The sequence below is a fragment of the Lasioglossum baleicum genome, chromosome 1 (genome assembly GCF_051020765.1).
Source record: "Lasioglossum baleicum chromosome 1, iyLasBale1, whole genome shotgun sequence".
NCBI classification, from domain to species: Eukaryota; Metazoa; Arthropoda; class Insecta; order Hymenoptera; family Halictidae; genus Lasioglossum; species Lasioglossum baleicum.
The window spans coordinates 2,464,076-2,480,170 of record NC_134929.1 but is presented as its reverse complement, the minus strand read 5'-3'; the positions used below and the strand labels follow the sequence as shown (position 1 = coordinate 2,480,170).

General features: G+C 47.2%; 1 protein-coding gene across 1 annotated transcript; it reads right to left on the bottom strand.

The window, feature by feature from the left end:
• Positions 1-1,193: 1,193 nt before the first annotated feature.
• LOC143215848 (uncharacterized) lies at positions 1,194-10,736 on the bottom strand. Its single transcript, XM_076438450.1, has 9 exons — positions 10,679-10,736; positions 10,439-10,620; positions 8,714-8,845; positions 8,043-8,508; positions 7,466-7,519; positions 5,893-6,329; positions 4,224-5,841; positions 3,162-4,081; positions 1,194-2,924 (listed from the first exon to the last, which is right to left on the bottom strand). Exons 1-9 carry the CDS (start codon positions 10,734-10,736, stop codon positions 1,194-1,196), a joined length of 5,598 nt encoding a protein of 1,865 aa, XP_076294565.1.
• Between the last annotated feature and the right edge of the window lie 5,359 nt (positions 10,737-16,095).

Here is a 16,095-nt window from a genome sequence, read left to right as displayed (position 1 = left end):
CGGCAAACACGTCTCGCCCTTCTTTCCCCTGTCCCATGCTAACTCGCGTGCCGCCGCTGAGCCGCCGCCGTTGATCGGCACGACGAATCAACAAATTTACATAAAATTTTATTGACCATCGGTAGCGGTGCTGGGGGGGGGGGGGGGGAGAGGCAAATTTTCGCAATAGGCCGCGTAAGGACGGAAGTCGCAGTACGAACTGTTACAACGCGAACAAGTCCGTCAGAACCAGCATGAACTTGCTGGATTCTTCCCAAAGGCCATCGTGTGGGTTAGTGATGGGCACCATCGACTAAAAACTATCGACTAAATCGATAGTATTCAACTACTATTTTCAGTCGACTGATTTTTTAAACTGTCGACTGAATTTAGTAGTGGTGGGGTTACTATTTTCAGTCGACTGTTTACACGTCGCCATCTTGAAATTTCAAATGTCAGTGTCAGACGATGAAACGAAAAGGTTAGAAATACATAATTATGACAGGACGTGCAAATATGCAAGTAATGAAATATGTAATAGATATTTCAATACTTTAATTCATATTGGATGTTAAAATCTTATTGCTACTTATGCAATATAAACTATATATGGGATATAAATAAATTGTGTACATTTATATTTATAACATAGTGTATGAATTTATTATTAAATAAAGACAAAATCATTCAATCACGAAATTTAATATCTCTGTCCTGTCCCATACTGTCCTACTATTCATTTAACTAGCGAACATCGAGAATAAGAGTAAATACGAGAATAACCTGTAAACGACTGAAAACTATCGACTAAATTCAGTTACTGAATCAGTCGCTTAAAACTATCGAGCTATTGGTTGAATTTTAACGGCGGGTGTTTTGAATAAATTTTATAAGATTTACTATCAAATACATTCACTCATTAGCGATATCGAATTATTAAAAATTATAAAAAAATTATTTTTATTATTATTAATTATTTAATTATTGTCTGGTATATTTACCCCAATTTACTCTTACTGTGCCTATAATACTGAGTGAGCACTGCAGTACAATGCTGTAAGAGTGAGTGAGAAATGAGATCTATACGTAGGCATAGACTATAGCCCGCAATCTAGACGTATAACCACTAAAACGAAATTTCAGTCGACTAAAAACTATCGACTAAATATTCGATAGTATGTAGTAACTAAATAGTAATTAGTCGATAGTTGAATTTAGTCGATAATGCCCATCACTAGTGTGGGTGGAGTAGCTTCGTTGAGGATGAGGCACAAGTCTCCAGGCTTTAGATTAGGCTTCTCCTTAGTCCATTTAGTTCTTTGCTGTAAAGTCTGCAAATATTCGACGGACCATCGATCCCAGAAATGGTCGCGTTGCTGCTGGATCATTTGCCAACGAGTTAGTCTGGAAGCGCGAACATCCGACAAAGAAGGTTCGGGAATAGCCGTTAGGGGAGAACCTATCAGAAAATGGGCTGGGGTCAAGGCGGTGAGGTCGGTAGGTTCGTCGGTTAGCGGAGTAATTGGACGAGAGTTTAAGCAAGCCTCGATTTGTGTCAACAATGTAGACATCTCCTCAAAGGTGAGGAGAGTCTCACCAATAACGCGCCGGAGGTGGTACTTCACCGACTTGACCGCAGCCTCCCAGATACCTCCAAAATGAGGTGCAGAAGGAGGGTTGAACACCCAATCAGTCCCGGCTACAGCTAAAGCTTGGCGAGTTTTCAGCATTTCCTCATTGGAAGTGTTAAGCATTCGCCGCAATTCTTTATCGGCACCTACAAAAGTTGTTCCGCAATCGCTTCGAATAGAGGCGCAGAGACCGCGACGAGAAACAAAGCGACGATAAGCAGCGAGAAAAGCTTCGGAAGAGTAGTCGCAGACTAACTCAAGGTGTACAGCACGGGTAGCGAGGCATACAAAAACCGAGACGTAAGACTTGCGTGTCCGTGCACCGCGTCCAGGCGAAAACTTCGTGTTGAAGGGTCCTGCATAATCGACTCCAGTATGATAGAAGGGGCGCGTAGGTGTAACGCGCGAGTAGGGGAGATCGCTCATTAGTTGCTCGGAAGTTTTAGCTCGCCATCGCCAACATTTTAAACACCCGTGAATGTGTTTTCGAACCGCTTGACGGCCGCGAGGGATCCAATACATACGGCGCAAATTGGATAAAGTAAGCTGTGTTCCGCCATGCAACAATCGCTCGTGGAAGTAGACGATAATCAGCGACGTTACTTTGCTTTTTTCCGGCATAATGATCGGGTGTTTCTCATCATAGTCTAGGAGAGAGTGTTTCAATCGACCGCCAACGCGTAATATTCCACGCTCATCCAGGAATGGACTGAGACGGACGAGGGGTCCCCGGAGAAGGGAGCGGGATCCTTCTAAGCAAGCAATCTCGGTAGAGAAAAGACGCAGCTGCTCGCACCGAACTATCGTAAGTCGAGCGTTATCAAGTTCGTCGGTACGTAGGCAAGTATCCTTCACTGTAGAAGTCCTTCGCGCGCAGTTGATGAAACGCAAGCACCAAGCAACTGACCGCAAGAGGCGCATGAAGGACGAATAACGAGAGAATAGTTCTGTCGTTTGGGAGGAAGAGGCGGCAGCGACAGTAGTACTAAGCACAGTTTTCTCAGAGCGCCTTTCTTCCTCCGTATCCAGGACTGTAGAATAATATTCCTTGAACTCACGCGTAGAGGTGGAGAGGAAGGAAGGCCCCTGCCACCAGAGTGAATTAGCAGCAAGCGCATCCCCGCTTAAACCCCGAGAAGCGGGATCGGCAGGGTTGTCTTTAGAGCGAATGTGATGCCAAACATCAGGAGAATAGAGGTTTTGGATTTCCGCAACTCTATTAGCGACAAAAGTTTTCCATTTGGAAGGTCGACCTTGCAGCCAACTAAGAACGATTGTCGAATCTGACCAGAGATATATTTTAGCGTCGTGCAACTGTAAAACATTTAGTACGCGTTTAACTAGTCGCGAAAGAAGTACCGCGACGCACAATTCCAGCCGCGGAAGGGATACCTGTTGAAGGGGGGCCACCTTAGTTTTTGCAATGACTAATCTTACGAGAGGTCAAGCGTCGGTTTGAAATGATCGGAAGTAAACAACACCGGCATACGCTTTCTCCGAGGCATCAGCAAATCCATGTAGTTCGAGCACGTGTTTACAACTTATCCCCACCCAGCGAGGTATCCTGACAGCCGAAATCCCAGCAAGACTGTGTGAGTAAGTAGACCAGTATTTCGTCTGCGCGGGGGGCAAGGGATCGTTCCAATCGAGTTTTAAAAGCCAGAGCGTCTGCAAGAATATTTTGGCCGTAACAGTAACCGGCGCCAAAAAACCTAGAGGATCGTAGACAGAGGCCATCTCTTTCAAAACCTGTCGTTTAGTTATAGTGACCTGAGGCTCGCGAGGTTTTAAATCGAAAAGGAAGAAGTCCCCCGCGGACTGCCACCGTAGTCCCAGTAAGGTGAAGATGTTTTCAATTGGGCGGTCCCCTGATGAAGCGATGTGTTCAGCTGACAGATGGTCAAGCAACCCTGGTTCATTGGAAGTCCACTTCCTCAGGGTGAAACCGCCCGCCTTGAGAGCGGCAATTAATTGCTTTTGGACTTCTAAAGCCTCATCAATAGTCGAGGCTCCGGAAAGCACATCGTCCATGTAAACATCTGACCTTAAACAGGCGGCAGCCAGCGGGAAGCGACTCTCCTCGTCAGAACTGAGCTGTCGTATTGTACGCATAGCAAGATAGGGAGCGCAAGCTAGACCGTAAGTGACCGTACGTAGCCGATACTCGTCCACCTCACCGTCAGAATCGCGTCGCCACAAGATGCTCTGGGCGTGGCGATCCTCGTGAGCAAGCCAGATTTGCCGATACATATTTTCCATATCGGCGGCAAAAACTATAGCATGGCAACGCCAACGGAGCAAGAGATCAGGAATCTCAGGCAACAAGTTGGGTCCAGAATGGAGAATATCGTTTAGAGAAATGCCGGTTGTAGTTTTACTAGAGCCATTAAAAACGACGCGTAGTTTAGTCGTAGAGCTTGACTCTCGCCAAACGCCGTGATGCGGCAGATAGTAATTTTTTTGTATTTTCTCTAATACCCGTAGCAAGTTCCATATGATTTAGTTGGAGATATTCATCGAGAAAAGAGCGGTACCTTCCAGCAAAGTCTCCGGAATTTAAGAAGCGTCTCTCTAGTTTAGAGAGCATTATAGCGGCTGTTCTTCGAGAATCACCTAGCAGCGCGAAAGCTCTCTTGAACGGTAGTCGGACGATGTATCGGCCCGTATGGTCACGCGTGTGAGTACGAACAAAATGATTCTCGCACTCGTCTTCATCCGCGGTAAACTCAGAAGAGGAGGGAGGAGCAGCTACTTCCTCCAATGACCAAAATCTTTGCAGCAGAGTGCTGATATCATCGTCGACCGAGCAATGTAGTATAATACGACGAGGGTTTGAAGGAGAAATGTTGGATTTTCCCGGCGATCCGGTAACAATCCAACCAAGTGTGGTAGCTTGGGCGACGGGGGAACCCGCCGCGCCCTGACGCAGACCTTCGCGAATAATCAGCGCGTAAATATCGGCTCCAAGCAAAAGCTCGATGGGTTGTCGCGAAGTGATTTCCGGATCAGCAAGTTCTAGATCATTGAGATGAGGCCACGTGCTCGAACCAGAGGTTATAGGTGGCTCGTAAGACGAAAGTCGAGGAAGAATAACAGCGTCTACAGCATATGAAACGGTGGGGTCGAGTCTCGATGACACGGTCAAATTCACCCTGCCTCGAGGTCGACTTCGCATCGAATCTACCCCTTCCAACGGTATGTTAAACGGTTTACGCGGTAGTTTAAATCGTTGCACGATGCTTTCCCCAATCAAAGAGACTTCGGAACACGGGTCTATTAAAGCTCGGACAAAAATTCTTTCGCCCGGACAAACCTCTATTCCCACGATAGCAGTAGCCAAAATTAGTGTTTGGCTCATCCGCGTGCAGTTAACTGTTTTAGCGACAGGCTTGGACACGGAGGATGAAGCATCGAAATTATCTCCCGAGTGACGATTTTCGTGAGGAATATGAAGGGCAGTATGATGCTTGCCTACGCAGGTTTGACAGCGCTTACTCGACTTGCAATCGCGTACATGGTGGTTTGACAAACAATTGAAACAGAGATTGTTTTCTATTACCAATTTTCTCCTCTCCGGGGGCGTAAGGCTCTTAAACGCAGGGCAAAACAGTACAAAGTGATCCTTTTGGCAAAGGCGACATCGCGAAGCTCCGGGTGTTCCCGTGACGGTGTGCTCCGTCGGTCGGCGGTTTGTCCCGCGAGGAGTAGCAGATGGAGTGGGGGCCCGCCTCTCAGCAGATGGAGTGGGGGGCCTTCTCGCCGTAGATGTAGAGGGAACAGCGAGGTGTGACGAAGCAGCGGTAGCAAGCAAGTTGCAAGAGGGCAGCGAAGAAACAGTCAACGACCGCAAGCGTGCCCTCAGAAATTCGGAAAGCTGGGAAAAGGTCGGCATCTCCTCCTTTCCCTCCAGAGTTGTCTCCCAGCTCAATCTCGTCTCTCCATCTAGTCGTTGGACAGTGATGAAATTGAGCCAATCGCTCCAATGCTCGACAGGACGTTTGAGAGCAGCTAACGCTTCAACGGCGTTTCTCGTTCCGTTCAGCAACGTTTTTAGCTCTGCAGCAGACTCAGTTTTCATCGAAGGTAGCGACAAAAGCACGCCAAGTTGTGCATTTACGAGAATTGGAATGCTATCATATTCCTTCTCGAGCAACTTCCAAGCCCGAGAGAAGTCCTCATCGGTGACGGGAATGTGGTTTAGTAGTTCAGCAGGCTCCCCAGTAACGTTCGTCTTTTAGTAGTGTAGACGTTCGACATCGGTAAAGATCGGGTTATTAATAACCAACGATCGGAAGAGGTCTCGGAAGCTGGTCCATTGCGTAAAATTGCCGTCGAAAGGGACGAGAGCAATTTTGGGCATAGATTGCCTTTTAGGTTGCTGAGGGGCGGCAACTGTTCCAAGTTGAACTGTAGCTGGTCCCAGCAGCTGCTTTAACCCAGCCTTCTCAGTGATGTAGGCTTCCTCCGTCCCGTCATAGAGGTTGTTAGTAAAATAGGTGGATTTCAGAAGCGCAGCGTCTTCTTTAGCGCGAAGTTTATCGTCGTTAGAGGTAAACTCCAGCCAGTATGTCTCCAGGAGTTCCAGTCTTGCTTCGACGGTCTCCCGAGTAATATTGTCGGCTCCCTTTTTTTCAGGTTCCCGATCATACGCGAGATTCGTGTCGCAAACGTTTCTTGCTTTTTTAGCACGGCATCCATCTTTAGTTTGTCGGGTAGCAACTTGAACACGTCTAGCGAAAACCGTTGAAAGTCACGACTGTTTTCGGACGAGGTCGAATTACACGAACAGAACTAGCGACCGTTACATTCAAAAGGTAGCACTTCCACGACACGTTTTTAGACGTTTAGCACCAAAATCCGGCTCGAAGGATCACTAATTTATGTAACGGAATAGTGGAAGGATTTATTGAATTAAGGTCACTAGCACTTTGTGTTTAATTGCCAACAGCAACAGTCAAAAAGTCCACTTTATTAAAACAGCATTAAATTACTGTTAACTAAATTAACTAAATTAACCCGACACCAATTATAACTATATGAAGAAAAAGAGAGAATATAGAAGAAACAAAGAGAGAGACAAAGTAAGCGCAATGGCTCTTCTCTTAAACGTATTGTCTTTTGTAGCGGTAACAGCTCAGGCAAGGCTGGAGTTTGAAAGGCAACTGATTTTTCGGTAATCAGCGGGGAACGACGAGTCAGGACGGTCGAGAGGAGAGGTGACGAGGGCCGGTATTGTCTCGAGACAATGTTTTCATTTCGGCAAACACGTCTCGCCCTTCTTTCCCCTGTCCCATGCTAACTCGCGTGCCGCCGCTGAGCTCGCACGATCCGCAACAATGTGTGTAACTATAAAGTGAATATTCAAATATATGCTGAAGTTAAGTAAGACTGCCTTCAAATTCTTGTAAAGCTATTAATACTTCTCCACTTCCGTTTACTAAAGGTAGTTCAATGCTAGTGCTGTGCTCTCCTGAATAATTAGTTTGGTATACTGAACTGTAAACTATCTTTGTATCAGTTCTATGACTAACTGGTACTCTAAACATAAATCCACAGGAACAGATGCTCCTATGGTTTACAAACTGTGCTATATTACCTTTTCTAATCTCTATACTTAACTTTTTCAATTTCTGATTAATTTCTATGTGTATTGGATAACCTTTAACCCTGGCCCCTGCTGGGTGCGCTTAATCGCCACCAATCAAGAGTCCATTGTGCAACCATCTTGTTAAAGTATTCAGAGACAAAAATGTGAGGCTTCAGATTCTTTCGCTCTTGAATCTCACTGTCCAATATTGACAAGTTTCTCATAATTTCTTTTCTTGTAAGAATGAATTTTGTGACCTTACTCTCACCTTGAGCTTTTATTGTCTCTCCATGCCACTCTCCAACACCCGTATCAGGATCAACTATAAATAACGATGTATGACCAGGTATAGAGATAGATTGTTCTTTCCATTTTTCTATTGCACTTAATCTATTTCTAGTGACTTTTACTTCTATAAAAGACTTGGTAAGTCGATTCCTTTTAATGGTTCTGACCCCTACAATATTCTACTACGTTGTTTAAGTATTTGAATAAACTGTTTGATGAAATTAATGACGTAATAAAATAATTGTGCTCGTTATTAATTCTTTCGAGCGATTTTCAAACTTCTTTTAGAGAACTATTTTCTTTTGAACCACTTCTAACTAAAATAATATAATAGGTATTTGCTCAATACAATCAGCTTGTAAGGAGCTAGTGTGAACTAATAATTTTTTTGTATGCTGCTTGAAAAAGTTTTGAGATAGGATTGTTATTGTGTCCTCCCATACTTCTTACTCATAAATATTGCAATTTCTTGTGTGCTTTGTTGTTCACATATTGATTAAATATATGCACGAGTGATCGTAAACTGGTTATAAATCCAATAAAACCAATTTTATTACGACTCAAGTGCAATGGTTCTCTGTTTGGTCCATATGTTAATGAAGTGATGTATTTGATCACTTGGTTGATTCTGTTGAAAACAGAAGTTTTATTGTACTGCTGTATATATACCAGCTTTGAACCTTTAGCTAATGAATTTCTGCTATTTAAAATATCAAATGCATCATTAATGAAAATGATGAATCGCTCTGTCGGTTCTGTATCTGTAAACTTTTGATTGTGATTTGTCCCCCTCAGATATTGTAGCGCTTTTGCAACACTCGGGGAAAATGTTTGAGGCGCTAGTTTCATTTTCATTTTTTCCTGATACCAATTAATGTGACGTGACGTTATTTTTGTTTCGAGATGCAAACCTTCTTTTGCTTGAATATTGACTAACAATAAATCAATAAAATGCTCCCATTTAATTGGGTTGTTGTTGTCGTCGTAAAAAATTGTATGAGTTCCTAAAGTATTCCTAATGAGCTTCAGCATGTGGGGTCAATCCAGAAACAGCTGAATGTCTTCTCCTGTTGCTGGATGAGGAAAACTTGGTTTCGAACAAGCTGACGACAGATGTGTTTCAACACACCATTGCCATAGCTAAATTTGATGTAGCACCATCAAATGATACACTGCATGGTAGCTTCACTTTTATGGATGAATTGCACACACATTGATACTAAATTGCTTTTTGATTCCCTGATTGGCCATCGATTAAAAAGTAGCCTACTGGCAGTTTCCATCTATCGTTAACGCAATTTATTAAAAATACTACTGCTTCCTTAGCTTCTACTGGAGTATGTATTCTATTTAGCAATTTCTATAATTACACGAGCAACAAAATAACAATAATGACATGACTGAGAGAAACATTACATATATACGCTGTCACATCGTTCCCTTTTCCGCGGACGGAAAAGAGATCGACAACGGGAAATTATGGTCCTGCTGACCGGGCCACGCTCGGTCGCGCGACACGTGGTCCTCCCGGGACAAACAATCACTCGCAGATCCGGATCGGAAAGATTGAACTGTTTCACGGAATAAATTCGGGCGCCAGGCACGTTGCCGTGCCACGCGAAAATCTCGACTTCGAATGAATGAGGCAAAATGATCTCGAATCCGCGAGGATTGCGCGACAACCTGAATGGCCGCGAACAAGGTCAGGATTCCGTGGAAGGAAAAGGACGGGGCATTCCTTGCGACAGGAACGTTTCTCACGGGATGAATTAACTACCAGAATTAGGCAAAATACTGTCGTTTATTCGAACCGTGAACGGTCGTGAACCGTCGCACATTGGGCCAAACCGATGAAATCTGTGTCAAAATCAAAGAACTTTCGATAAAAATGAGATGGAGCAATGAAATTTTTTAAAAATGAAAGCTGAAACTTTGCAGAATATAGGATAATTATGGAGATTGTGGTACGAACGTTTTTTAACCTTGAAAGAATTCGTTAAACTTGCACAATTTCAAGAAAATTGTGGTTTTTCCAATACCACGCGAGGAAAAAATTATTTTTTAGCATGTCATATATATCATTTCCAGTAGATTTTTTCACACTGATTTCAACTCTGGTCCCAAAATTTGTCTACCACTTCAGGATTTTGCAAGAAATCGATTTTTGTGAACACAAATTATGAAATCATTTTTTCGTTGAAATGATTTGGTAACCCACTAGTTTGAAGGAGAATATTGTATTCTCATATATAAAACACGTTAAAAATAATCATAATGAAGTATTTGAATGTTTATTTAAAATCAACGTGAAAAAATCTACGAGAAATGATGGGTCGCATGTTTAAAAAATTTTTTTCCGCGCGTGGTATTGGAAAAACCACAATTTTCTTGAAATTGTGCAAGTTTAACGAATTCTTTCAAGGTTAAAAAATGTTCGTACCACAGTCTCCATAATTATCCCATATTCTGCAAAGTTTCAGCCTTCATTTAAAAAAAGTGGTGGACTAGTAGAGATTACAATATATTGGTCATTTTCTGAACAAATGTGACGCGGAAGTATAGATCATGATGAGGAAGAAGAAAAATATTCTTTTTACGATATTTTGACAAAAAATACAAGCTAATTAGCGAAAACTGAAAGTATTGTAAAGGCTTTGAAATCAGATGATTATAAGACAAAGTTTCCAATATATGCTACTGCGATAGATAGTCGATTTAGAAGAGGGGTAGAAAGAGAAGAGTTATTGCAACAAGTTATGAATAAGTTTCTACCTCCTCTCTTGAAAAACCTTAACGAATTACCATTTCTTTGTGCTGGAAAAATATTTAGCTACCTAAGCGATAAAGATTTAAGAATTTTATTAGTTACTTGTAAGCTTTTCAATAAACAGCATGCCGTAGGTATATAAATAGTAGGCCGGCAGCCAGATTCTTACGCTTAAATCGTAATTGCGTGATGCCTGGTAATTCTTCCTTGCTCGCGACCCACGGGTCTGCTGTCGACCTGAGGGATTTCGCATCGACTCCGTCCGCTTCTCTGCTTCAAGCCTTCTCTGTTTGGATAAGACTCCTTCACCTTGCGACCAAAGTCGGATAAATTATTCCTCGATAACGTGAAAATATGCATTTTGGGCTCTGGATAGACATAGATTGGACTTTTAGGAATTATAATCAGAATTGTAATGTCATATACGTATATGCGGATCTAGCGATGTGTGTGCCACCGCATTCTCGCACAGGCACGCCGGCATCCTTAATTGGACAAACAATTGGTACTTCAAACTTTTTTTTGCTATATATATTGTCACGCCGTTCACCGTTTCTCGACAGAATCGGTGACCGGACTCGGGAAATTATGGCCTGACGGCCGGGCCACGCTCGGTCACGCGACACGTGGTCCTCCCGGGACAAACAATCACTCGCGTATTCGAAATTGTTCTCCCTCGAGCGTTCGAAATGGAACCTACGGGCGCCAGGCACGCACACGTGCCACACGAAAGCAATCGGGATTCAAACCCGAGGGATCACTTTCTCGAACACACGAGGATTGCGCGACCTGGGATAGCGGTAGAAGGGTCCAAGGTTACACGTGGGATGAAGGACGGGGCATTCCCCGCGACGGGAACGTTTCTCACAGGGAAAGAATGAACCGAGACATTTACGGCAGACAAAGATCGTTTATTATCTCGGGAATTAACGTTGACAGGCCACCGGCGAGAGCCGGTGGCAAACAAGATGGCTGCCGGCGCGATCTCGATCGATTTCGACGGTTGTTCGGTCGATCGCGCGTAATATTCCCGGTTCGCGTCGGACTCGGCGGTCACAGGATTCCGCGTGAATGATACAAGCCTGGAAAGGTACGATTTCCGCCGAGCCCCGATAGAATACGCGTCGCAGTGCGAAGAGACTAGGCGAGGACGGCAAACACGTGGCGAGATCGAAGCGGGCGCGTCGCGTCGTCCCACCGTGGAACTTCCGAGGATCGTGAATCTAAAGGGCCGCAATCGAAATTCGTACGTCCCGCAAAACCACTCGGGATCGCTACGACACACTGCTTCGGCGCCGGCGCGAGAACACTCGTCTCGGACCCCGGACGCGCCGAAGCACTTAGCCCGCGCAAAATAGGTTACAGAACCTTCCAAACGACGTCCCGAGCCAACACGAGCAATCACAGAACTTTATTCGCAACAATATGACCGGTACTTACCAAACGGCACGGCTGAAGCCCGATAATGGCGGTCGTAACACAATACTTTTGACGACTACGCGGTTTCAAAACACGTGTAAGTGCAACTGGGTCCTTCGTCCTAGTGACACACTTCGCGTCGGCTCGGAACGCGGAAACGGGGCGTTCCCCACTACTTCCTCATCTATCCTCGCTGCTACGACGGCCGGACCTATCGCGTGGCTCCTCGCTACAGGGCCGAATTCAGGGAATTCGGACCCGGGCCTCCGACAATTGTTCATTTTCTCGGGGCCGCGTCCGATAACTCTGCGGGGGCGATGGGATGGACCCGAGCTATTCCAGGTGAGCTCTCGTGGCTGTTCCCGAGTGAGAGTCGGCAAGGTTGGGCAGGTGAACGTCCCTACGAAGTCATTTCCTCGTCGGCATCTCCGGGTTGGTGAATCCGAGCTCGGTCCAATCCCCGTTGTCTTCCTCGTTCGCGCCGTTGCGTGATAGGTCGGCCGGGCGTCTTCCCGTAATGGCTTTCGCCAATTAGCAGCTGCGGATAGGTGTCGGCTCCCCTTGCAAGGGAGCAGGTCCTGAAACTCCGTGTCGCGCCCAGCGGCGCGACATTCAAATGCGATAAATTTTCCGCCGCTGGAGGCCGGTTGTCTCCAGGGAGATCGATCGCTACGCTCGCTTCGATTCGTATCGGCTCGCGAGTGACCCGGTCTCGGTTAAAAGGGTTCGGACAGACGTCGGCAAAGCTGCCACGTCACAACTCCTCCCCCCCTAAAGGAGACCGGGGCACACCGCTTGGCAGTTACCGGTCATTTCATTCGTGGGCTCGGTGACGATCGATCATCCTCAGAGTTCCGTGGTGTACCCAAAACCAACATAGAGACATGTACGAACCCGACAACACCAGTCCCAGACAAGTACCTGCAATCTTAACCTCCTTACTTCTTTCCTGTTGACGAGGCCTGCTCACACCGCCGGCACGCATCTGAAAGGAAACCAACGCTCTTGCCGGGCCCCGCTTGGCCCGGACGCCTAACGACGGCGGGGTAGGTGTTAATGAAGCGACTCCTGTTTGTCTTATTATGAGTATTTAATACGCGCCTGGGCGCGGTAGTGTCGGGTATTCCCCTTTCGATCACATACAAAGAACCAATATTATTTTACTCGGTGCGGCAATGCCTGCACTACGTCAGTACAAAAGAAAACGGGGTATTCCCGCTACACTCCCCTTGGTGCGGCAAACAAACAAAAAGAAATAGTCTTGCGGGAGTAATACGAAGAGAAGAAAATAAATTTAAAAAAATGTCCTCTTATTGCGATTCAGTCTTGTTTTCTCTTCGTGATATCGGCGCCCCCCCTTTTCTAGTGTTGGGCGGCCGTTCACCGTCTTGCCCGCCGTTCGTGTCGCGGTCCCCCCGTTTTCCACGAGGCCGCGCACTCCGGGCAGGTCTTTACCGTGTAAAACGGTCGCCCACACCGGAAACAATAATCCCACTTTTGGGGTGCCCGGCATTCCGTGTGTGTATGTAACATGCTGAGGCATCGCCAGCAGCCGAACTCCACCTCTGACCCGCGCTTTTTCTTCGCGGCTCCCCGCCATTTGGGTCCGCCCCTCGGAACCTGATCTCCCTCTCGCCTTCCCTCATTCGGCACCCGGGCTACGTCTTCCCGTCTTCCCGGGGCCGGTAGGTCAACTGCTTGGCGGATTTGCTGCTGTATGCGCTGCATACGTGCCGCCACGCTTTCGTGCTGCCGTCCCCTCTCTTGCGCGGGTGGCACGACGGCCGTCGGCAGTGTTTTCGGGGCTGGTCCCGGCCTGACTTCTGGCTCGTTGGCCGGTATTCCCCTGAAGGTCGGGTCTAGCAGTTTGGCCCACCTTTCCCGGCCTTGAGGTCCACCTCTGCCGAACGCTCGTGCCCAAGCTGTAATCATGTCTTCCTCCTCCGGTTTGCTTCTTGGCCGGGAAGTTGGCTTGTTTACCGGGAGGGGTCTTACTGAGGCTCCCCCCGGTAGTTTCACTTCGTCCTGGAGGGACGGTTCTGCGTCTAGGCCCGTTTGTGACGGATATAGGGCCCTCAGAGCGGTAAGGAGTCCTAGCCGGATTATGTCTTTTACTTCCTCCGTTTCCCTCCGGTCCTCCTCTTCCTCGCTTGACGATCCCGATGTTTCCTCTTGACTTCGCTGGGCCGGGTCTTCCTCCTCCTCGGGGGTTTCCCTGAGCACGTTCTCCGCAAGGGTAGGCCCGTCCTCCACATTCGGGAGTCCCGCCAACGCCCGAACCCAGGCTTCCACCCACTCGTAGGTGTCCATGCCCCTTGATCTTCTTCTTAGGAATGAACAATATTCTGTAAAGTGGGAAGATCCTACGGTATCAATTTGTGTTTGTTGGTGGCTGTGGAGGGAAGTATGGCTTGAGATCCTCAATGTGGGCTTTGCCGAGGCTGTGTCCGTCCTCCGCGGTTAGAACGTACACCCCGGCGATAACTTCTGTGTGACCGTGACGGGGCCGATAAATTTCGGCACTAACTTTGCCGCTACGTAGTTTGCCGCCGAGCAGAGTTCTCGCTGTCGCTTCATTACCCTATCCCCGACGTTAAATTCCTTATCTCTCCGCCGCATATTATAATAGTGCGCCTGTCTCTTATACGCGTCCTCGAGGTTCTCCAACATCCAGTGCCTTAACGACGGCAACTGTGACACTCTCTTCTTCCACGTATCGTTGGAGGTCACCTCGAGGTCGACAGGAGGGTCTACGCTTGCCCTAACGCACTTCGCCGGTCGTGGCTCTCGCCCGAAATTCAGAAACGCGGGAGAGGCCTGTAGTACGGAATGGTACGCGGTATTATATGCGAATCTAAATTGCGGTAAATTGAGGTCCCAATCTCGGTGATCCCTACCAATATATGCTACAATCATTGTCTTCAGAATTCGATTAACGCGCTCTATCGGATTGGCCTGCGGATGGTACGGGGGGGTCGTAGTGAGTCGGATTCCGTACTCTTCCGCGAGCTCCCGAATACTTTTGTTGGCGAACTCCGTACCGTTATCCGTTAATAGGACGTCCGGAGTCCCCCAAAGCGAGAAGATTAACGCCTCGAGTGCCTCGGTAATCTTTTGGCCGGTCGCTTTTCGGAGCGGGGTACACTCGATCCATTTCGTGAATAGATCCTGGATCACCAGGAGGTAAACATTGCCGGTCCTGCTAGGCGGAAACGGGCCCATTATGTCCGCTGCTACCACTGACCATGGCGTGTCAACACGGCGCCGACCCATCAACCCTGGTGGAAGTGCTTGCTCCACCTTCGTGAGTTGACAGGTATTACAGCGTCTCACGTATTCGACCACTGTCCTATACATGCCAGGCCAGTAATAGCGGGACGCGATACGCTGGTACGTCTTTTCGACGCCCAGATGCCCTGCTTGCGGATTGTCATGCGCCTCCTGCAGGATCTCGGTTCTGCGCTCCTCCGGTATCACCAGTTTCCATTCACACCCATCTGATCCTAATGTTTCCGCGATGAGGGGATCGGTACGGCGGCAAAATAGTTCCCCGTCCCGAATGGACCAGTCCTTATTTTTATTCGGGTTCCGCTCTACTTCCGCGAACTTCCCCTCGTACCAATTCGCTCGAATTGTTGCCACAACGTGTGTCCCGTTTTCTTCGAACCCCTCCCCCTCGAATGCTCGCGATAGTGCATCCGGCACTTTATTCAGGGCTCCCTGCCGATATACTACTTTAAAATCGTATTCCATTAGCTGCAGGGCCCACCGTGCTAACCTACCCGTTGGGTTTTTCAACGTTCTAAGCTAGCGCAGGCTGTTGTGGTCCGTCACCACCGTGAACGCGTACCCCTCCAAGTAGGGTCGAAACTTCTCTACCGCCCAGACGATCGCGAGGCATTCCAATTCCGTGGCGGAATATTTTCTCTCCGGTACCGATAGAGATCTACTCGCGAATGCGGTAACTCTTTCGACTTCATCGACCTCCTGCGTTAATACGGCGCCTAGTCCCACCGTACTTGCGTCCGTCTGTACTGTGAAGGGGACTTCGAAATTTGGGCACGAGAGGGTAGGTGCTGAGGCTATCGCGTCTCGAAGGGATTCGAAGGCGGTTTGTTGATCGTCCTTCCATTCCCATGCGCGATCTTTCCGTAAAAGGCCATTTAATGGTTCGGCAAGCGTGGCAAATCCCGGGATGAATCTTCTATACCAAGAAGCCATTCCAAGGAAACGTCGCACCTGCTTCACCGTTTTCGGCGGAGGGAACGATAATACGGGTTGCACTTTCTCCGCATCTACCTTTAGCCCCTCTCGGCTCACCACGAAGCCCAAATACCGGACTTCCTGTCGGCAAAACTCGCACTTTTTCGCATTGATTATTAGACCGGCCTTTTTGATCTTATTCAACACTCTATCGAGCCACA